The 23,132-nt window shown below is 37.1% G+C and overlaps 1 protein-coding gene across 1 annotated transcript in view; it reads right to left on the bottom strand.

The window, feature by feature from the left end:
• Positions 1-1,795: 1,795 nt before the first annotated feature.
• Positions 1,796-23,132, bottom strand: part of map3k15 (mitogen-activated protein kinase kinase kinase 15) — a 43,754-nt gene continuing 22,417 nt past the window's right edge. The window contains exons 16-29 of the mRNA XM_041967956.1: positions 22,682-22,809; positions 22,189-22,319; positions 20,714-20,819; positions 16,345-16,502; positions 16,038-16,221; positions 15,108-15,285; positions 14,381-14,555; positions 10,844-11,029; positions 10,039-10,144; positions 9,632-9,872; positions 4,857-4,969; positions 4,132-4,238; positions 3,937-4,013; positions 1,796-3,733 (exon numbers count right to left, since the gene is read on the bottom strand). Of these exons, the coding sequence (XP_041823890.1) occupies positions 3,640-3,733; positions 3,937-4,013; positions 4,132-4,238; positions 4,857-4,969; positions 9,632-9,872; positions 10,039-10,144; positions 10,844-11,029; positions 14,381-14,555; positions 15,108-15,285; positions 16,038-16,221; positions 16,345-16,502; positions 20,714-20,819; positions 22,189-22,319; positions 22,682-22,809 (1,984 nt within the window). The 3' untranslated portion in view covers positions 1,796-3,639. The remainder of the gene's footprint in view (positions 3,734-3,936; positions 4,014-4,131; positions 4,239-4,856; positions 4,970-9,631; positions 9,873-10,038; positions 10,145-10,843; positions 11,030-14,380; positions 14,556-15,107; positions 15,286-16,037; positions 16,222-16,344; positions 16,503-20,713; positions 20,820-22,188; positions 22,320-22,681; positions 22,810-23,132) is intronic.

Raw genomic sequence — 23,132 nt, 5'->3', positions numbered from 1 at the left:
CTCAGTCCCTGTCATCAAAGAAAAGTTCTTTGTTCAACGAATGTTCTTTTCCTGACAGATGTGCCAAAAAAAAAAAAAAAAATGCAAATTAGCCAAAGCAAAAAGCTCTTACTTCTTTCCTTTGCATTTGCATTTTCCCTTGATATAAAGACATAAACAGGTTTGTAAATGTCAGCATGGAGCAATATATCAGTCAAAACAAGTCATGTAAAGTTAATCTTTCCTGTCTAACAAGCATTTGCAGACAATTTTTTTATGTCACAGAAATATAATTAACTTTGAAACCGTTGAAAAAAAAATTTCTGTTTCCTCTTATGATAGTAGTTTTATAATCCAATTCTAAGGAAAAATAAGTTGCCCACAAACATCAGACTCAAATGAATTTGAGTTGTTTCATCTAAATTGCATAAATCACTTGACCAAAGTCGCTACACATAATCAAAGCAGTAATTTCTCTCTTATGAAGTAGAAAAACTTTAATTAAAAGTTCATTTAATTTAAATTCTTCAAAATATTTTATTTTACAAAAACAACCCATTCAATACATCTGTGTTTCAAACATTCTGTTAAGCCTTTTATATTATTTAATCTTTTGATAACAAGGATATTGCAATGATATGGGAATACTCCTGGTATGCATCAGAGGTCCGGAATGAAGACAGGAAGCTGGATAATATCATGTATAACGCAATCCAATTAACAAGTTTCTGATTGGGCCATATATAAAGACATTTACTAAAAGCACACAAGTTGTTTTTCTAGAAAATTTAAAGAAGAATAAAGTAAATGTTTTGGAGTAGTTAAGTCAAAAGTCTGACTTTAATTTGATTTGTTGCAGAAGGACCTTAACAAGCTGCTCCTGTGAGAAATCCTAAAGATTGGGAAGTTATATAAGGAGGAATGAACTAAAATTTCTCCAAGTGGATCAACAGATGACAAAATATCAGACCTTTGTCTCATTTGTGTAGCTGGATTCTCTATTTTTAAGATCCCTTTTTAAGAAAAAAAATGACAAGGCCTTATTCTTCAAAAACATGTATTAAAGGTAAAAGGTGCAAGAAACAACCTGATGACAAATTGAGTAAACTAGAGTACAACATTAGGAAACAAAAGACAAAGTCAGAACTTTAAAATTCAATAAGACACTAAACCAAGGAACCAAACCAAAACGCGATAAAAACTCAAAACAAGATCAAAATCCACGACCATAACAGGGGTTAACGGATCTTGCAAACCAAAAAGGATATGAACATCTACACACATAATAAATTAATTAGTCTTTGGTCTTGCTACATTAAAAATAAAAGCAAAACAATCCTATAAAGACCCCTGGTATGCTACAGGCTTGGAAGTGTTATTTCCATTTTTCATTTAATGGGAACAGGTCATTTTACGGTTGGGTTTAGCGTTTACTTCACAATCAAAGACAGACTTTACAGATTATGAACAAGCAATCATCACAATTATTAAATCCAAATATGGTATAAAGTCTAAAGTCTAGAAGGTGTGAGGTAACAGAAAGATAGGGACACAGGTTTTAGGATGGTATGAAGCTGGCATGTGAAGGAATGCAGATTGTGTTCAACATGTAGGCAACTGCAAATTCACGTAGTTGTAAATTGCATGTCAGCATTAAAATGTAAGTTTTTATTCTGGTCTGGACATGCTTTTAAAAGACAAAACTAAAAAAAAAAAAGGCAGAGGCATCCAAAATGAGGTGAAACAGAAAAAATCTGTTATGTCATCTTTTATCAGCCAGAATCTGATGACCAAGACCGAAGAGAGAATCAGCCAAGGAGATCTCTGACATTTATTGCAGTTTCAAGGCACATAAATAAACAATGAATGACAGATGGAATAAAAAAAACAAGCAATAATAATTATTAAAAACAGTTACACACAGGGGAGAAGAAAGATGATACAGATAAATTAATATGAAAACAGTAGTTGAGATGAGTGGCTGGTTTAATACCTTTTATTTTAAGGTTGTAATTTTCATAACATCCCTTATTTTCAGTAAAAGGTCAGTTGGAAAATTGCTGGCATGAGATACATTAATATTCACATATCAACCACATGCTAACATAACATCCAAGGTTGCCAATTGGAATGTAAAATGTGAAAAGTTAGGAAAAAAAATCAATAAATATTTATTTATGGTGGTTTTTGCATTCTGCCTTTTGTCAGCTGCCTATTATCTTTTCTTTTCTATTTATTTTATACAGATTCCTAAATGTATTTTCATTTTTTTTTATTTTAATAATTTATTTATTTATTTATTTTGTTAAATGTTAAAACAAGCCTGATATTATACTGGAAATTGGGCCATTAGGACTTGGGGATAAACCTGTAGTCTCTTTCCAGGATCTTCCAGGCTCTGATCAAATCCAGCTTTCTAACCACAGCATCTTCTAAAACCATTTGCTTAAGTGAAAAAGAATGGTGTGATTTTTATAGCATATTGATTCATAATGAGCACTCAGAGTGAAACGTAGAGGCAACAGTATGTTTCTTAGATGCCTTAAAGTCAGTTTACAGCATCTACGAGGTCAGGCGAGCAGGGCTTCATGAAGTTAAAAGATGTGTCTGCTCACATTTAAGAAGTAAGACCTTGATACATCTTGTTCTCTGTGTTCAGGTTTCCTTTTCATCTTGATTTTTCTTTTGAACAGTCAGAAGAAGTAGTGTCCTTTAGCATTAAGGCTATATCCACATGGCACCGAAGCCGGTTCAGGTGTGAAAACGGTGGCAAAAACGGTGGCAACTAGTAGAAAGGCTATCCCCACGACACCGCTGTAGTACATACTACAGGCTGTGGGGGGCGCTAAAGAGTAACACTCCAAAGCAAGAGCAAAACAACGCATGCGCAAGTAAAGGCTCACTGCGTGTTGCAGGAAGTTCACATCGGAAGCAGAGAAGAGAAGATAGCTGAGGATTCACGGCGAAGCAAAGGAGAAACATTTATTTGGACTAATAAAGAAGCTGAGCTTCTTCTTCAAAAAATGCTTGACTATAAAGCATAAAAAACACATGGGAGGGTGGATTGGGAATCGGTGCGTGTTCATCACATTGACGTCATATCCTCGAGTTGTGCGGCTTCGCTGTCTGCACAGTACCGCAGAAGGTAGAGGACTCAAACGGATCCACTGTGGTACCTGGTTTCAGACATGGTCAGTTTCATGTAGGCTAATCCCTGGCTTAGTGGGGATGAAAGGGTGGTTTGCTACAATACTTTTGCGGTTTAGTTTTTTATATATATATATATGTATATAAAACTGAATTTTCTAAGAGGATAAAACCACAGACTAATTACAATCACTTTCCAGTTTAGGGCAGAGCTAAAGAAACATTTAGCAAAGACTTTAAACTGTTTCTGTTAACAAGGATTTGTATCCTTTAAAAATCTCAAGCACAAACACATTATAGAACACAAACACTTAAATACACAAAGATAATAAAGTAGTGCCCGCACTAAGGCGCTTTGGCCTGGTCAGCAAAAACTGCATGAATTCAGTCAGTTCTGTACGTTTAACACAAAGATGGAAACATGAAAAGGCACAGTGGAGACAGGCAGAGAAGGGTGCTGGTAATGTGTCAATGTGTGCAGGTCTCCTGCACAATTTAGAATTGCAGCTGTAGTCATGCTTTATCTTTGGAGTGTTTGTCACCCGTCAGCCTCTCTCGTTCTCTGTGCCTCTGGATGGCTCGCCAGATCCGGCAGAGGACTCCACCCCTGAGAGTGAAGAAGATTGTTACATAACCAAGGAGTCCTTTTGGTTGATGTCTGGAGCTGTGAAATAAATCACAACCAAACATTGCAGAACTTGTTTGTTACTTAGCAAGATAGCCTGAGGCCTTATGGAGGTGGAAACTTAGCTTGATTTAACCTCTGTTTTATTCTGATGTCTGAGGTAGAAGACAAATATATGTGGTTACCGAAGGCGTAGACAGCGGAGCTCATCTTTGCTAACGTCATTCAGGATGTCATTCAGTGTGTATTCTTCTATCACAAACTGGAACACATAACACACAAATTGTTAGCTTGGAAATATGGTTAGCAGTAGTTAAACAGTAAAAAAAAAAAGTCTGTACATGGATTTTTAAGAAAAAAAAAAAATCTTGATACTGAACCTTGTCTATAGTGTCAGCATCTGCACCCTGTTCTTTCAGCCAATCAGTGAGCAGCTTGTCCGGCTCATGCTCCGCTGGGATGTGAAGGATGGAGGGAGGTGAGATGTCTAAGAAAAGAAACAAAAATCTTTTATACCCAATTAATTAAGTAATGAGAAGGATTTTTTTTTTTTTTTTATGGTGTGAACATGTCTTCCAGTTCAAGTAGCTGCAACGTCTCATGTTCTCTACACAATTATCATGGTCAAAAGCAGTCACATTTTTATTAATATTTCAATAAATAACATTCAGAAGAAAAAAATAGCTATCAAATTAAATGTTGCCTTTTGAGTTATTTTCCTTTTCTTTTGACAACTATTAAAAAAAAGTAAAAATAAAAAGTAAAATTAATTTAATTATGTTTTTATTTGATTATCTTAGATCATGTCACAATATTACATGTGCATTATCAAGTCATGATATATTATTATATATTACAAATGTATTATTAACAAGAGATACTGATTTCTTTTTTATTGTCAGTACTGGTAATCAGGTTAAGCAACTTTGAGAACGACTGGTTGAAGTTAGAATTAAAGCTGGGTTAAGGTTATACTAACAGGAAAAACACTTCAGCACATCTTGTGGACATGCAGTATGTAGCAGGTTACTATAATATTAAAGACACGACAAAGACAGAAATGTTTTTTAAAACTCAACCATCAGATCAATGACCTGGATTTTACCTGGTGGTCTGTGTCTGAGTCTGACCAGCTCCAGGTCGAGTGTCCTCTGCTGCAGTGTGGCCTTCAGGACCTGCTGATACTCCTTCTCCTTCTGCAGCAGTTCCTCCAGCATCCTGCACCAACAGCAACATCTGTTACGGTGACTGTTAGAGATCCCACAACAACAAAAACAACTGTACGAGACGCCACAGATGTACAACGTACAAGCTTTCTGATCAGCTTCCTCTCAGAGTTTGAAATGAGACACTGATACCACACTGGCCACGTTAAAATTACAGTGACAGTCTGCCTCACTCTGAGCAGAGAAAATTTAGACACCTACGATCTTAACAGTTATAGATCTGGAGCCAATTTCCCATTTTTAAGCATAATTTTACGAAAAGCTGTTTTTTTAATCACTTAAATGATTTTATGAAAGACAACTGTAATTTTGAGGACAATCAGTCTGGGTTCAGGGCAAACAGTACGGAGACAGTATGGAGATAGAGTTGGAAACTAAATTAGAACTAACCTAGACAAGAAAGAAACGGCCTGTTTACTTTACCTTTAAAACAGACTTCATACGCTGGCCTGTCAGTGGTGTGGCTGTGATGTTTGTTTTTTTCTTTGTTTTTTAATAATTATTTTTTTTCTTTGCCATGTTTTGTTTTTTAAGATGGAAAGAATCTTGAGGTACAAATCGTTTGTATATTAGCTGTGTTTTAGAGATAAAGTTTGATCGATAAACAAGATGTGGTGCGTGTGAATCTGAAAAACATATGATTAAAAACATCTCAGCATATTTTTGTAGTGGTTGTTGGTCTCTTGCTCTAAATCTTTTTTCAAAATTTAGATTCAAAGTGCAGCTTTCTGCAGGTATTGGCATTAACTTGCCTTTTTTTTATTAAAAAGAGAAACTAACATTAACATTACAAGTTATTAGAGTATATATTTCTGCTTGGCATATCTTTGGTATTTAAAAGAATTTGTCCCTTCACCCCTTTAACATAACAGGAGACAAGTTGTCCAAACTAAAATCAGTCCAAACAAGCATCAGGGTACATGTAGCAAAATGTGATGCTGCAGAAATGCTTTGCTTCAAGTATATTGAGGATGTAGGATGAGGTCACAGACTTCTCCCAAAGGTTTTTCCATTAATATGGATATTATTCAGGATTGGGCGTTCACAAAGTATTAGGTTTAGAAATAGAAGCATCATCACACACATTTTCATCTTATATTTATTACCAGCAGTTATTAGTTCTTAGTCTCTGATGGATTAGAAATCACCAAAAAATCTGCAAAGATTTGAACAGTTCTGTCCTCGCGTAAAGCTCATTTGTGTAATGGAAATTACAAGGCTGCTGTACATTATGTGAGGACAGTGTAAAACAGTTTTTACAAAGTCTACTTAAATGTTTTGTTGCAAGAGCAAATGTTCCTCCCTGTCCATTCAGTTTCCCTGGACCATGACTCTAAGGACTATATGGTCAAGCTGGAAGGTAAAACATTTACCTAAGCGCTATTCCTTAATCTTAACAGAAAGCATGACAGGGCTATGGCTAAATGACATGGGAAGTAAACAGAATGACATAGATTATATTACTTTATTTATTTTAGCAGCCTAAAAAATGAAGGAAAGAAGCAGCCAAAGTTCTGTCACTCTGTTCATATCTTCCTGTTTTTAGGTGTCTTAAAATGAATCTGTAAATTTGTATGAAAATAACTGAGCATTGCAGTGACACCGCCCAGAGACATGCTTTTTTACCTCACCCAAGGCAACTGTTTTTAGTGGCATCCATCTGTCTGTCTGTCTGTTAACAACGTAACTCGTAAAGACTGATTTTGATCAAATTTTTAGGAAATCTCTGTAATGGTATAAGAAACAACTGATTAGATTTTAGGGATGATCCAGATCACCACCCAGATCCAGGAATGCTTTTTAAAACTAGAATCGCCAACATTCCAATACCCCCTAAAACTGCCAGACGGGGTCCTTTTGACACTGATGCAGCATAAAAAGGATGAAGGTGGCGTTTACAGAGGCCTTTATTTTTTCTTTGAATCTTTTTTTAATCATTCAGCTGTGGACAAAGCTTCAATAAATAAACATTTCATGTGGAATTACTTTGGACTTGTACCAGCTTACAACATTAACTTAGCTAACATATAACAAAATTAAATAATTTTTAATTTTATTTGTATTTTTTATCAATTATCTGAGAATGAGCAATTAGAAGAAAAGCATCATGATGCTAAAGTAAGGAAACAGAGTGTTCAGTCATGTCTAAAACATTATAAATCACAGCAACAGGCCATCTTCTATTGCAGCTTGACATGAATACTTCCTCAACCTCTTGCCAAGGATGTCTACTCCTAACTTGGTCTTAATGTAGTAATTATCTCCCCATCTGAGTCTTCCTCATTCATTTGTTGAAGCATCTTGTTTGACTCTTAAAAAATTAACTCAAAATGTTATGGATGGATTTAGATGAAATTCAGGAAATAAAGGATAAAGGGACAAGTGATTACATTTTGGGGGTGATCCGGATCACCATCTGGATCCAGGAATGTTTTTAAGGATTCTTTACTATGGAGAGATGGGGATAATTTTACAGCCACTACAGCTTCAAAATCATCAGATAATGCCCAGAATCATTGGCAAAAAAATAAAAAAATCAAGATGACATCATGGTAAATGTTATAATCTGATATTGTTTGACCCGGGTCATGTTGATATTCTTGCTCTGGTGATACAGAAGGTTCAAAATATAGGGGGCACTGGGTGGGCCTGGTAGGGTTTTTCTCAGGGGAGTGACCCTACATAGCCTGCTGCAGTTCTGCGCTCTCTGAGTGCATCTTGTTGTTTAAGGTAACTTAAAGCAAATTTCTAAAATGAAAGAGAAGCTCAACTAAAGTAGAAATCTTGCTGTAACTGTAAGCTGAAACTAAGTATGTGGAAGCTAGAAAATACAGGAAACTGTAAACAGCTACAAATTATAAGTGTGGTTGGAATTAATAAAAGAAGAGGAGTTAAAATAACTAATAGAAGATATATCTAGAATATCTAACTTCATCATCTATCTAACTTCAGTTGCTCTATGAGTTAGCAATCATCTACTCAGTTTCCCACGAGAATCGGAAACAGCATCATTTTTATGTCCTTACAGCAGAACATTGAAGTGGAAACATTTCAATGTCAACAAAAGTGAAGCTGTAACCTGAAACCTTCTGTAAACAGAAATGAAAACAACCAAATCACCTGCTTTCTTTTATTTCCTCATCCTATTCCTCTGGGATGTAGTGACCACACAGTGCAGGCATTGTCCACCCACAGGTCCTGCTACCCACAGGTCCTGCCACCCACAGGTCCTGCCACCCCGCCATGAACAGCCTCCAGTCTATCGATGTTAATACAAACTCTGCAGTTTTTCCAATGACTTGTGGACGTTATGATAACATTCAAATTATAATGCACGTTATTTTTAAGTTCTGTGCTTAAGGTCTCTGCTCAAAAATAGCATTTAAAGTGATATGAGAATATCTCTGCAACCACGAGGACTATTTGCATACTTCTAGTCATAGTAAATGGAACACATGTGAGATTTGTTAAGTTGTGTAAATACCTATATATGTGTTATAAGTGAAGAAAAAATTGAAATGTCACATCACACAGACAAAAAAGTTTACCTAAAAAAAAGAAAGTCTTTTTTTTGCTCTTTTTCCCATCATGGTAAAATATCCCTGCTGATAATGTGATTCCATCTGATTTTACTTAGTTGTTGTGGCTTGTTTTAGAGTCACATTTGAGCTTGATAATACAAAAGCATGTAATGGCAAAAATTATTCGACAGGTTTTGAAAGTAAAACGTTCTTGTTTAAGTTATTTCCACAGAGAAAAGTTATCAGTTTTGCAGAAATTGAATCAGAAAGACTCGGACTTCATGATGGAGCTACATGATCAACTTTTGAACAACCGGGATAAAAGAAAGATGGATTACATGATCCTCCATCATGAAAAATGGGATTCCCAAATCCGGATAGTTTTTATCCAGATTGAATCTTTTGAACAACTGGCCCCTGAGGAGCATCTGCAATGTGTTGGACAAATAATCCAGAGAGCCACACAGATACAGAAGGCTGTAAAAATATTGGGCTTGGGTGGCATTAGATTAACAAGATTATACGTTGGATACCTTTTGTTAATTTAAATAAAGCTATAATTTATCCACACTCAGCTCTTAGTCTTCTTTGGAGCCTATGAGCTGAGTCATACCACTGAGTTAAAATACTTAAGAAAGACATTTTTAATATTTTTAAGCCAGTTTCCGTTTTTGAAGGACTCGGGATCATCAGTTTCCTTTATTTAGTTTTATTTTATTTTTTTGTTGCATTATAATATTATATTCTGCATAATTTGATGCTTGTTTATTCAAAATTTCTGCAACTGATATGTGTTTTTGCTTTAACATAGTAAAGTCTCAAAAATAAAAAGCAGGTTATGACTGATGTCATAGTTTCCTCGTGACACATTTACAGTCTGTTTGTATTTTGCTCCTTAAAATTTAAACTGCAGAAGGTGCTTTTCTGAAAGGGTAATAATGTCTATGAATTTTTCTAATAGTCTCATGACTGATCTCTGCAGTGCGTTCATGCCTGCTGTCCATGAGTCTTAGATATGGGAGGGATCTTCCAACCACAGATTCCATTCAGATAATGTAAGAAAACCTCAACCAGTTTTTTTATCTTAATCACAGAGAGAGAAAGTGTGCAGTGGGTGTGTGAGTGGTTTGTACCTGTTGGTTTCCTGTTTAAGACGCCCCAGCTGGACTCCCAGGTTATGATGCGATCGTTGATGTTCTTGGGAGTGGGAGGTGTTCAGTACGCTGACGACAGAGTGGGCGGGGTCAGCTGATGTCCCCGGGTCATCTGAGTTTGAAGCTAAAACAGGGCCGAACTCTGCTTCCTCTTCATCGACTTCATCATCCTTCTCTGCCCCCTCACATTCTGACGCCGGTCCAAAATGTGTCTGCAGCTCTGGAGGTCAAATGCATGATATTACTCCTAATTCTACTTTACTGTAATAATAATTTATATTGTGCTATTTAGACACTGTCCTTAATTTAAATTAAATAAATATTTGACTGAGCTGTTTAAGTTTTTTATGCCAAAACATCATGTTTCAGCCATCTGTGTAGCCTACCTGGTATGAGGATGGTGATAGCAGCCTGCACAGCCCGGCGGATGATGTTGTCCATAGCAAACATCCAGTGGGGTTTAATGTGATGATTTCTCAGGACCTTGTTCACCTGAGAACATAAGGACACACGCTTGAATATTTTTTGTTTTAAACTGACTCAAAGTATATACTTTCTGTAGTTTTAAATCTATGGATTGTTGGATCATTTCTGCAGAGTTCAGCTGATCTGAAAGATTTAAAGTCATTTTTTTATGCAATTTAACTTTTTATAGCTTTCTAAAGGAAATAAACACAATTTTTACATCCCACATTTAGCCTTTTTTTATAATGGGACTGCACAGAGTGCTTTTCAGGACTTTCCATCGGTCTTCAGATAAGCCGAAGAATTTCACACATATGCCAAAAACAAAAGGAAATAAAGAAAGACATCTGTAGAATAAGTAAACATTTTCTATCATGTCAGTGCTAAAATCAAAAAGTCCCTACCTCCTTACCCACACTCATCCAAAGACACACTTAGCCACACCCACACACACACACATACACACAACATTCCATTAACTCTAATTCATATTTACTTTATGCTCTTTGTTTAGCCTTTTAGTCACATTTTGAGTCTATTTGACATGTTTAAAAGATTTTTTATTTTTTTAATACTGACTAATCTCGACTGACTAATTTTGTCCCAACAAGTAAATAACAAACTGTCGGGCAACTTTGGCCTCTGCTTAATCTGAATCACATAGTGTCAATTCTGTCCAATTAAACCAGCACATGAAGGTGTTTCATTGTGTGTATTTGTGCAGACCGAGTCCTGGAAGCCAAACAGCACCAGCTGGATCTGGTTGATGGAGGTGGAGTCGAAGTCGAGGTCCAGCTTGAGCTTGGAGATAGTGGCCGCCATGACACGCCTCTCCGGAGAGTGGATGAAGTCCCGAAGGATGCAGATAATCTGCTTGATGTGATCCACAGACAGCTGGAGCTCTTCACTGCCCTGTTCACACACAGGCATTTGAATTTAAAAAAATAGAAACACGTCAGAATTATCTACTGACTGAGCTGAAACTGTAATCATCACAGTCCCAAAGTGAAGCCTGTTAGGATTCAAACGACTGAGCAGGGTCTAGTATCATGTGATGTTCTGTCAGGAAACAAGTTGTAAAATAAAATGTGGTGATGGAAGTATTTTAATAGAGCTTTAACACCACCTACTGGTAATTGTGTGCTTATTTTCATACACACCAGTGTAATATGCAGCCATTGTTTCCAACATCACAAACCCTGTTAGTTTTCTTTAGATATAAAATTCCTCTTAAACAGAGATTATATTTCTTTTTGATGTTGTCATGACAATGGTATCAAATTTTTAACTCATACATTTTTTATTTGAATTTTTATTAGCATATGTATTGTATTAACTTATCTATTAAATAAGTGGCCACAGCATCAGTTTGACTGTCTTCTTCTCTATTTCCTGGTCACTTTTGATGCTACAATAAAAATCTCCAACAGCTAAAACCCACGGAACTACCTAACAATCGCTAATTCAACATCCACCTGGCGTCCTCTGTCCGTGGAGCTCTGTCCAGCATGTAAAAGTCAGTCTGATGTTGACTCTAGTCTTGTTTCTTGCTCGGTCTCTGTCTCTTTCTCTTCCTCCATTATCGTCCTCTTGGATTTCTTTGCTTAAATAGCCACAGTGCCAATGGCCAATGCATTGATATCAAGTTTCTAGCGTGTGACGCAGTGCTGTTTTTCCCTGTGGATCTTCCTGTGTATTAGAGATGTCCATGAAACCTTAAACAGTACATCTCTGCCTTGAAATGATGTCTATTTTTTCTTTTTGATTTTTGAGGCACTTCTTGGTAACCCTGAGACAAACATAGTGTAATGCTGGCTTACTTCAGAAGACTTTGAAAAGAATTGGAAAAGACTCTAGAAACTACCAGTTCACACCTGCTCACATCTAAAGACAAATGTTTAGACATTTGTCTTTAGACTTAAAACTCTAAACTTTAGAGTTTTACGTCTTAGCCTAGTCTCAGACTGGGATTTGATTGAAGACTGTGGATCACTATTTACAAGACTATAACTAGATTCTTTCAGCATTTTTTGTGATTTGTTGGACAGTTGATATGGAACAGGGCTGATCTGCCCACAGCAAAGCAAACAAGGAGAGAGTTTCCTTCCAGGATCAATAGAGAGTTAAACATCATTATTTAATGGGCTTTTCCATCTCCACCAGGTGTTACACCGACTCATCAGCATCTGGAGGGATGAATAAGTTTTCTATTCTGCCCTCATTTGTTGGATCATTATACTGTAACACATAAATGATCTTAATAACCATCTGCACCTATTTCTGGACGTTCCACCTACAACGTTTCACCGCTTCTTGTTTGTCTTTTTTTTTTTTTTCATCCGTTTTTGTCGTTCTGACAGTCAGGAGTCCTGTTTCTGCTTTTGTCAGAGCTCATCTATTGGTTGCTGATCACTGTAACTTGCAATAATATAAAACACGTTTGATATCGTCGCAGACCCACTAGGGAAAGATTCACATGAAACAGTAAATGGCAAATGGCCAGTACTTGTGTCTTGTTGCCAGACCGGAGCAGGATAAGTCAAACAATTTTAATTATATCCATATTAATTTAGATGTTGTTGGATATATCCGGGTGTATATAAATTATTTTAAGAAGTTTTAATTAATTGAGATCAACTGAGATGGGGGCTCATTTGAAGCGGTGGCCAGTTGGTTGGGCAGCGCTCTGCTTCCTCCTAGTGTCAACAGTGGGTTCTCCTACGGTTGTAGTGGTCCTTAAAAAGCTGGTGTAAAAGTGAATCCCTTGGAGTGTGTGTACCAGCGGCTGTGCAAAAAAACCTGTGTGTTGTGCTTCTTTTAGGGTGTATGACCTTTTTTCTTAGTTTGCGGTGTGGGTGAGCAGGATTGTGAAATAGTTGTCTAGCTGTCCCAGACACCCTAATATAGCTATTTATTAATTCTAATAAAGATTTGTATTTTCAGTATTTTTAACCTGTCTGTGGTGGGAGCTCTTTTTCCTCTAATACCGGGCCAGACCGGATTAACATAGGTGGTGGCAGCTCAATGCTCTCAACAACGAAAATTATTACAAACACAATGTGTTCCTTAAAGTATAACCAGAGCGCAACTCAGAAACAAAGCAGGACAATGTCATCCAACAGTTTGTGTTCTTACTTCTTGGTGATGCTTTGTAAAGCCATTTTAAATGGAGATTTAATTAACAAAAAGAACATCTGTTGCTTTAAACAAGGAGCCATTCGTGCTTTGTTTTCATGCCAGGTCTCACGCGAAGTGACTTTTTTTTCATCCAATCAACAGACTGCTGTGTGTCAAGCTCCACCTTTTTAGGTCTGCTCAGTTAGATTGGTACCCCAACGGAAAGGTACCAAAAAAGTAGGAAGGGTCTGGTCGGATATTAGGGTACCCTTCCCAGTTTTCATGTGTTGAAATGCAAAACAATACCCCTCGATCTGCCATGTTAGTGGTTAATAGTGTCAAAACAGACTGTGTAGTCTTGCCAGAAGGCGGCAGTATAGGCTACATTGTTGGTGGCTGTAATATAGTTTAAAATAAAAAATCCTAACTGGAAAAATCTTACTTTATCTTTGTTTTCTTACAAAGTTTCTCAACAGGTGTAGCAGCTGGTTTTACTGTTTCTTGTGGCTGCTGTTTGTATATCTTTTCTCACTCTCTCCTTTTATCACACTACCCCTTTCCGTTGCCTCCCCTTGTCAGGTCCAGCATTAAAATGTTACTTAGAAATGTCCAAAAAAAAGTACAATAATCAAGTATCAATGGAGGCTTTAAATCCTCAAATCAAGTTTAGCTTTGTTGAAATTTGTTCAGCACAAAAAGGCAACCAGACCATCTTTCTGCTGTCATTATTCTGGACAAGTAAAAAAAAAAAGGAAAAACAGGTGGGTCCCCCACTGTTTGAGGGGACGAGCCTCAAATAATAGGAATGCTGGTTGAGGCGGCAGATTATGGACTAGGATTCCGGTCAGAGAATCAAGGCACTTGGAGAGAGAGATCTGATTTCTTCTTCTTTAATAGAACTTCTGAGGTTTAACAGTGTTGTACAGGATACTGGTAAACGGGTCTCTGTGTGGGTGTGTATTTTGTGTGTGTTAGTGGTCTGAAAGGAAAACAATAAAATGTATTACAAAATGTCCAACATAATATTCTGCAGAGGGTGCTGTTGAACCCTGAACTGTAGGGCTTTCTCACACCCACTATGAATGTGTAAAAAAGGATTTGTGTTCCCACAATGTGAAGAATACAAGTTAACGCACACACACACACCTGGATGTGGTTTTCTTTGAGGTTGGAGATGACCTTTTCCTGGTCATCATTGAGGACCTTGTACAGAATAGCCCGTCTCTCGCTGTCCTTCTTCAACAGGAACAGACCGCTGTCCCTGTCTTCAGGTGAAGCGGGGCCACTGCGGTCCTCGGACACAGAACTCTCATCTGGAACACTGCAACACACAAACACGCACACACTGTGACTTCATTGCTACATAGAACAAGAATTACACAAATGATTTACAACAGTGTGACACGCCACTCAGTTTATTTACAGATGCAACCCTCTCCTGGCTACTGTGTGTGTCCAGGAAAATGCAGGGGCAGCATGAGTCAACCCAGAAGGACGTGCACGGATGTGTGCACGCACATGTATCTGTGTACAACCAAGGACGTGTGTGTGCACAGCCACCAGCTGAAGATCACAACATTATCCAAACTCATTATATCGCTGTTGTAAAAGGCAGCAGAGAACAAGCAGGCCACCTGCCACCAAAAAGCACTCATACACTCACACACATTCACTCACATCTTCACATCATTTCAGCTGTAGTAGGATTTGTACGTTGTTTTAGAATTGCAATATTTTCTTGTATTTTATTTTCACACTGTGAAAATGCATTACTTTTTTTCTGATTATATCCAAATGATTTGGTGGATTTTATAAGAACAATAACTTGTGAACTTTAGCTCTGTTTATGATGGAAAACCTCTACATTTCTTACCTTAGGTAACTGGAGTTGGAGGGTTTGAGGAGGTTTTCTGAGCCAGAGCGTTTCTTCTTCTGGAAGAAAACATCTTGTTTGGAGTCGCAGTCTGGACTCACAGAGCCGTGTTCACTGCTGCTGCTACCGGCAGCCTCGCCCTGCAGCTGCACTGGTATGGAGACATTTTGGATATAGTCTGTCAACACAAACATAAAGGAAAGACACATGAGCACATGTACACAATCTTAAATTCCCGCCTGCTACTTTAACTCAACATTGATCTGTTTTAATCTGTAAAAAAAATTCAAATTCTCTTTAGTGTTGTGTAATTGTAACATGTAAATTTGCTATTCTATACTACTTCTAACAGACCTCATCTAAATATGTCACTTAAGTAAAATCCTTTAGTAAGCTACTCTCATTCACATATTTGCATCAGAAGTTGTGACCCATTAAAATGGTGTCACTCTGCTCTGATAAAATCCTGAAAAAAAATCACTATTTAAAATTATTTTAAAGACAACATAATTGTAATGAATTTGGCTATACTTACACATACTGTATATTGATCTCCCACCAAGAAATGTATATTCACATACTTCTGCTTATAACTCGGTTACTGTGCCGTGCATGTATACTGAAACAAGCTTGGTGGGCCCGTTAAGTGGTCAGATGCAGCTATAACCATCGCTCAATTTAACTTCAGTTGTTGTTAGTATTGATGTGCAGGCCACCCCTAATACACCATCACGTTAAGGAAACATGAGCTGCTGACCTCATGACAGAATCTCAGTACTTTCAGATACTTGCCATGCCACAACCTGCTCTGAAGTGCCTGATTTTTCCCTCACTTAAATCAAAGAAATCTTAATTTAACCACAAACACAAAGATCACTGAAGAGCCACATGAAAAAAGAGCAATGTCAGCTTAAACTGTGTTTATGTAACCTGATGGTTTGAAGGCGATCTTGCTCTTTTTGCCCTTAGTGTTGTGCCTGAGGAAAAGGTCTCTGAGCAGGTCCGAGGCAATAGCTCTCTTGTGAGGGTCGGGCTCAAAGCACCGCAGGATAAAGGACTTGGCCTCCAGCGACAAAGACTCTGGGATCTCTGGGTGGATTTTAAACATGCCCACCTGCAACATAAAACCATAATTTCCTCACAGACAGTCTGGATATTAAAAATATGGATTCAAGATTTGACATAGTAAAGAAACAAAAAGAAAATGTAAGCTTCATAAAAAAAAGTCAAAGTCTACCTTGAACATGGCAGCTTGGGGCTCTCCCAGCTCATGGAATGGAGGTTTCCCAGTCGCCATTTCTATGATGGTACATCCCAGAGACCAGATGTCCGCTGGGGCCCCGTAGCCTCGAGGGCCCTTATCAATGATTTCTGGAGCCATGTACTGCAGTGTGCCTTTGAGCAAATAGACAAATTATACAACATATATAGGCGACACATTCTAAACAAGTTACTGACTTATTATCAGTGGTTCCCAAACTTTTTCTACAGGCCCCCCTTTTCATCGACAACCCCCACCCCCCCACGACAGTAAGTTCACCAGTGGCTTCATACTGTCAAATGCTGCTATTTTGTTCATAAAACACACTGTGGTCTCTCCTATTGCTAACTATAACCATTACTTGACCATTACCAGGTCATGCCCTGGGCAAGACATGCGGTTTTTTTTTTTTCTTTTTTTTGCTGGCCGCTGGCTTTGATGACAGAAACATGGCGTCCATGTCTCTCTTCCCTGCTGCAGCGGTGCTTCTGACGTGATCGGGAGAGAGCGGGTTTATTAAAATAAAGAGATGTTTTCAGTCTTGAACAGGAAGAAGAATAAAAGAACCGACGTTTCTCTTTGTCAAAACACATGCAGATGGACAGAACATCGTAATTTTTGGACGGGAAACTTTATTTATTATTATTTTTTTTAATAAATGCGGTTTTAATTTATGCAAGACAGCAAAGGTAAGACATTCTTTCTGACTTTTACAAACGTGAAGCATAAATCGGGTCTTCTTCTGCCTCTGGTTCGGTGAATCTTGGTCATATTAAGATGAAACTTCCAGCTGTGGAATCTGTGAGATGTGAGCTTTCAGTAGAGGAGTCGTTTGTTCGTGTTCATGCCTTGGGGTGGACACGGGGAGACATAATTTGTGTTTACATATTTTTCTGACTTTGTGTAGCTGCTCTTTAAATAATTTGTTGTCTTAACTGTGTTTGGTGGACATAGAAATGGTTTTACTGAGCTGGTAGCTGAGATTGTGGACTTTCTGTGGATACCACACATGTTTATAGTTACATCTACAGACCTGATGCTACACCTGGAACGAGATGTTAACCCCTAAACTCCCGGTAGCGGAGGCTGAAAATTAGAGTTTAGAGAATTTATAGGCCAGAAATCTGGATAATGAAGTACTAAAGGTGCATGGATGGAGGTTATTGTGCATATTGTGAATAATTTCTCTCTCCTCACCATCTAGAAGCTGTGAGATTCTCATCCTGCTTTCTGTCTGTTCACCTGATGCTGATATTCATCACATATTGTTCCTTCTGTGTTTAGAAGGAAGCAGCTTCACAGCTTTAAATCCATCCTGCTGACTTTTTACCTTTTAGTTAGTAAATCCTGAACATTTCATCCTTCTTTCTCATAAATATTTGATTTTATAAATATATATGAAGAAATATTTTATCTGAAAATTGCTGCTAAACCTGTTTATGTGTTTAGTGCAGGGGTCTGCAACCTTTCCAATCCAAAGAGCCATTTTTCCCTCAGCCAGCTAAATAAAACTCCTTTAGAGACGCAAATGTTACGAGACTTTTCAAAAAGGCAACTTAATATATATTTTTAATGAAGAGCCACCATACGAGGTTTATTATTTTTGAAGAACTGCATTTTTATTCCCATTTTTAAGGTTTCAAAATAAAGAAAAACATAAAACCTTTATAAAAAAAAAAAAGAGGATAGACAGACTTTCTGCTAAGGAATGATGTGAGAGAAAGGGGAAAAAAAGTCCATGGTTTCCAACCTAATGACAAGAAAGATAGATTTAAAAAAAATATTTTAGCCACATATTTAGAGGCATTGTGGAAGGTCCAGAGAGACACTTGCAGCTCCAGAGTTGCAGGTTGGAGACCCCTGATGTCGTGTTTGTAAACCAAAACTTACTGCATTTTCTTTTTATAGCTGTAGGCCTTTTTTTAAAGGAAAGAGACATTTTGTGCGTAACGATGCGATTAATCGCGATTAATCGCAGCATGTCATGCGATTAATCACGATTAAAAATTTTAATCATTGCCCAGCACTAGTCTTTATTTATCAAAATCTTTCTTTTAAACCCAGGTATTTTGTTTTATTATAAGTATATTTTTAAGTACAAATGACATAAATTTGGCAATAAAGCTCTTTTAAATAAATGAAAAATGGCTAAAGTTACAAAAAGTGACAACGAAAGGATTAACTTTCATCCCACTATCTCATGTGTATCCTCTGCTGCCAGAACTTCAGAGCAGATTTACGACTGGAGCTATAAAAACTGAGTGAGAGCTCAGTGGGAGAAACAGCAGTGGAGAAACAGATAAGCAGATACACACACACCTGCTAATGAAAGGTAAACACCCCTCTGCCTCTGCTTGATTAGCTAATCTAATTACACACCTCTGTGGCTGCAGGAGAAGGCCAGATGGCCAATGAATGTGCATGTCTGCGTACGCTGGTGTGTTGGAGTGTTTCCATAGAAGCTGATAGTGGCTCTTGACATTTTGAGGGTCATTTGATATTTACACTCATAGTCTAAGACTGCAGCATTTCGATGACTCCATTTATACTGCACAGACTGCATTACTGTTTGTATATGTAGAACTGGTTGGAATTTGTGTTTAATTGGTCTGTGTAATTTTAGCAAATTTTACTTATAAAACAAACAAAAAAAAAAAATAGTCCAGCCATCCATTTTCTTCCGCTTATCCGGAGTTTTTTTTTTTTTTTTTTTTAAATAGGAAACACAAAAACTATTTGTTTTCACCATTTCTGTTTTCCTGATCTAAATTACAAAGTTGGATAACTGTTATCATTTTTCCACTTCTCTGCTTGTGGTTGCAGATACTGAGCAGATGGACTGTTAAGTTTTTGGTTAAATTTCTTTGACACTTTGTTTGAAGCAGGCTGTCAAAGAGTTTTTGTTTAGCAAACGATGCACATCAGCTGTGGGTGCTCTCTGGTCTCTGGCCTGACTATTTAACTCTATTATATGAAGTTTCAGTGTCAGCATTAGAGCTGAATGTTTATTGTAAAATCTAATTTAAATTCAGGTTTATCAAGACAAGGTTAAGATTATTAAGTGCAGCTGTTCTGGATATAGTAACATTTATGGGTGCACACTGAGCCTAGATAGACTAATCTATATTCATTTCTAAATTTGCATGATTACCAACCTTCCACAGAAACATTGTACTTTTTGAAAATCAGAGCATCTTTCCGTTGCTTTTCTGCAGTGTTGCAAAGACAAAAAGGGTAGTTTGTTTTTCTGTTTTGTCTTTTGTGACTGCCAAATAAGAAAACAATTAACCTTTATTGATTTTCTATCAGCTATTTGATCAACATAATTTTTATTTTGCATCAATGTCACTCTTTCAGCATAGTTATTATGGCAGGCATCGGGTTAGATTTAATAATTCCAATGCTGATGTCTGTTTGATCATCAGGAGCAGGATCTGTAAAAAGAAACTGCTTCCGAGCAGGTTAGGGTTAGTCCCGCATCAGTTACCATGGCGATTAGCAGCTAAAATAAGAGCAAACTTCACAACATTAGAGGCTGACTTTCAGCTTGTTAAGCAGCTGATCTCTTGCACCTCTCTGTCCTCCTGGGCATGTGAGAAATCACGCAGAATGGTTATGTAATGTAATATATTGGAGGTATGCAGTCTTTTTGTTTGTTAACCTTAAACTCAGACACACTTCTCTGTATCTACAGCTACAGCTGGAAAAATTATCATTCTCTCATACATTAAACCATTCTTCATTTTATTAATGTATATGTGAAAAAAGTATGGAAATAATGCATTCTGTACATATTTTTATGATTATAATATAGTTTCAACACAGCGTACGTCTGGGTCACGTAACTTACTTCCATTTTTGTTATGAGAAAGAAAAAAATAAATAAAATACAACAGTTTGTTTAACCAATTGTTATTTTTGGTCTGGGGAAAAAATTAAAAAAAAAGGTTATTTTTTATTTTAAAGAGAAAAACTCACTGCCTGAAAATGCAGACTATAGTAGTTTATCTTTAATTTTAGTCGATTTAGTTCGGTTTTCCTTTAAGTTACAAAAGACTGTAAGTTTTTATTATACTTTTTTTCCATTTTTTTTCTTGGCCTTTTCATTCATTAATTACAATATTGACTCGTAGAAAATGTTCTCAACATGACATTAATCAGACTAACTTTACATTTTCAGAAAATGTCCCCTAACAGCTTAATTTCTGCACTTTTATCTGTTTTTTTTTTCTTTGTTGCTTTTGTTTATGGATTTATAAAAGTTTATAAGTTCTTTTAACCAGTGAAAGCAAATTTACAGACTGCAGCTGAAATTCACTGAAGCAGCAAAGGTGTAAACAGCTACCTGTGAATGTTTCTGTGCAGGGATTGACTCCGGCCAGCCGCTTTGAGGTTCCAAAGTCAGAGATTTTCAAGACGCCACTATAAGTGTTTACCAACACATTATCACCCTGAAGAAGACGCAGACAAAAACAAAAAGAGAAAAAAAGGATTAAAAGGCAGTAAGGTCTCAGTCTTTAAACCCCATTTCACTGGGCTTGAAAGCAGATATAAAGACCTTGTTCTGCAGACTTTCTAAAGGTCCATGAATGTTATCCTGTGATCATTGCCTGCTTTTTCACTCATTTTCAGCCCATTCTTTGTACGTTAACATTTTTAGAGGAATGTGTTTGTTTGTTAGGACACTTATCACTGACCTTTAAATCATACAAAGCATTCAAAGGCACCAAACTTAAGGGACGTGTCAGTATTTTCTCTCTATATCACACACAACTAAAATTTAATTTCATTGATACTCTTCGTAGAAGCTTGTCAAAAAGTTGCATAATTTCTTCCCATTAATTTGGCATTTTTCATGGATGCAGCTAAAGACAACACAGTTCAACAGACATAATATAGTATTATTGCTACAAGATTATTCTCAAAGAGCTGTTGGCCTTAACTTGGCATATCGCAGAATGGTGTGCAGTGTGTCCTTCTAAATCTAAATCCTGAGGAAACTGGACAAGTAGACAAATGAAGAGGTGCCAGGCCTTTATATAAAGCAATCACTTGGTAGGACGTTAGAGATGCATCTGTACCTTTAGTTGATCCATCTACTTTTCAATGAATCCTCATTAAAATGGTCTCCATGGTGGATGCTAAAAAGCCATTCTTAGAGAAGGGAACTGGGGGCAAAAAGGCCAAACGACTAAAGAACTGGACTGAAAATTGTGTTGTGATGAGTCCAGACCTCAGGATTACTGAAGAAAGATAACTGAACAAACAGAAGCCAATATCCAAAAAGCTTTGGAAAGTCCTTCAAAAAGTCCTCAGAACTATTCCTGACGACCACTTACAGAAATTAAAATTAAGTTTGTCTAAGAGGATTCAGCCTGTGAAGAATAAAGGTTCTCATTATAGCTCTATATACTGTCTTTCTAAAATGTTCACATGTTTGAAGGTCATTTAAAATTTACACTTAACATTTTAAACTCTGAACTTCTGAGGCATTCGGTGTGTTAACACAGGGGCTTATTTTTATTGGACTCTAAATGCACTAAATCATCTTGTCCATTATGTTATATTTAACTGACTAAATTTGTTGCATATTTACCATAAAGATTAAGTCAAAGAACCAAACAAAGAAACAAAATAATATAGTAGAAAAACTTTAAAATGAACTTTTCATACTTGAATTGATCTTTCTCCCATTGATAGGCTGGAGATAACAATATTGTCCTTATTTAATATATGAAACTCAAAAGCTTAGTTTATTCAAATTAAATCTGTTTTCTTTTAAAATTCAGTGTTGACACATTAGTTTGTGATCTTAAGCACCTTAATGTCTCTGTGGACGATCTGGTTTTCGTGCAGGTAACGCAGCCCCTCCAGGATCTGCCTGGTATAGAAAATGATGGTCGCCTCCTTCAAAGGGCCCCATTTTGACCGCAGCAATGCGGACAGGCTTCCTGGAGAAAGGAGACAAGGAGTGTCCAAAACCTATCATGAAATGGGAAGATGACCAAGCAGTTAGAGAGACCGCCCGGTAACCGAGAGGTCACAAGCATCGATCTCTGAAACAGAATATTGGTCCCTCATGAGCATGACGTTGTTCATAACTGAGAACATCTACCAGAAATAAAAGAATATTTAATTTACTGTATATTTGGGTCATTTGAATTTTCTTATGTCTCTTTTTAATGTCTATGAAATACTGTCCTTGTCGGCTAAACACATTTTTTTACTGTACACAGAATGAATAAAATGTAGAGGATGTAGAGTCAGGCTGAAATGCACTGTTACCACTACACAAAGCTTTGTACAAACATACCTCCAGGCACTTGCTCCATGAAGATCTTGATGTATCCGTTCTCAGAAACAGAACCCAAATACTGAACGATGTTTCTGTGCTTCAGGTACTTGTGAAGGGCAATTTCCTCATGAAGGGGCTGCGAGTATCTGAATCACAGGAGACAAACTGCATTTTGTTTCTTTGCTATAGTGAGCTAATAAAACTGCTTCATGTCTTCTGGTATCACATTAATGGACAAAGGACAGCACACGTCCTATAACTCATACAAAGTCATAGGAAAACAGTACACACTTTCTATTTGACAGTTTTATGTATCTGCTCTTCATCAGGTCTTTAAATATGGTAAATAAACTTTAGATGAATATGATGTATAATGTGTTTGAAATCATTATGTTGCATGAGCAATGGCCAAGCTTCATCCATCAGACAGATGGCTTCACATTTGACTCTGGAATACAGAGTTCATGGT

The sequence above is a fragment of the Melanotaenia boesemani genome, chromosome 18, assembly GCF_017639745.1.
Source record: "Melanotaenia boesemani isolate fMelBoe1 chromosome 18, fMelBoe1.pri, whole genome shotgun sequence".
In the NCBI taxonomy this organism is placed as follows: domain Eukaryota; kingdom Metazoa; phylum Chordata; class Actinopteri; order Atheriniformes; family Melanotaeniidae; genus Melanotaenia; species Melanotaenia boesemani.
The sequence above is the reverse complement of the archived record's forward strand: the minus strand, read 5'-3'. Positions and strand labels throughout refer to the sequence as shown.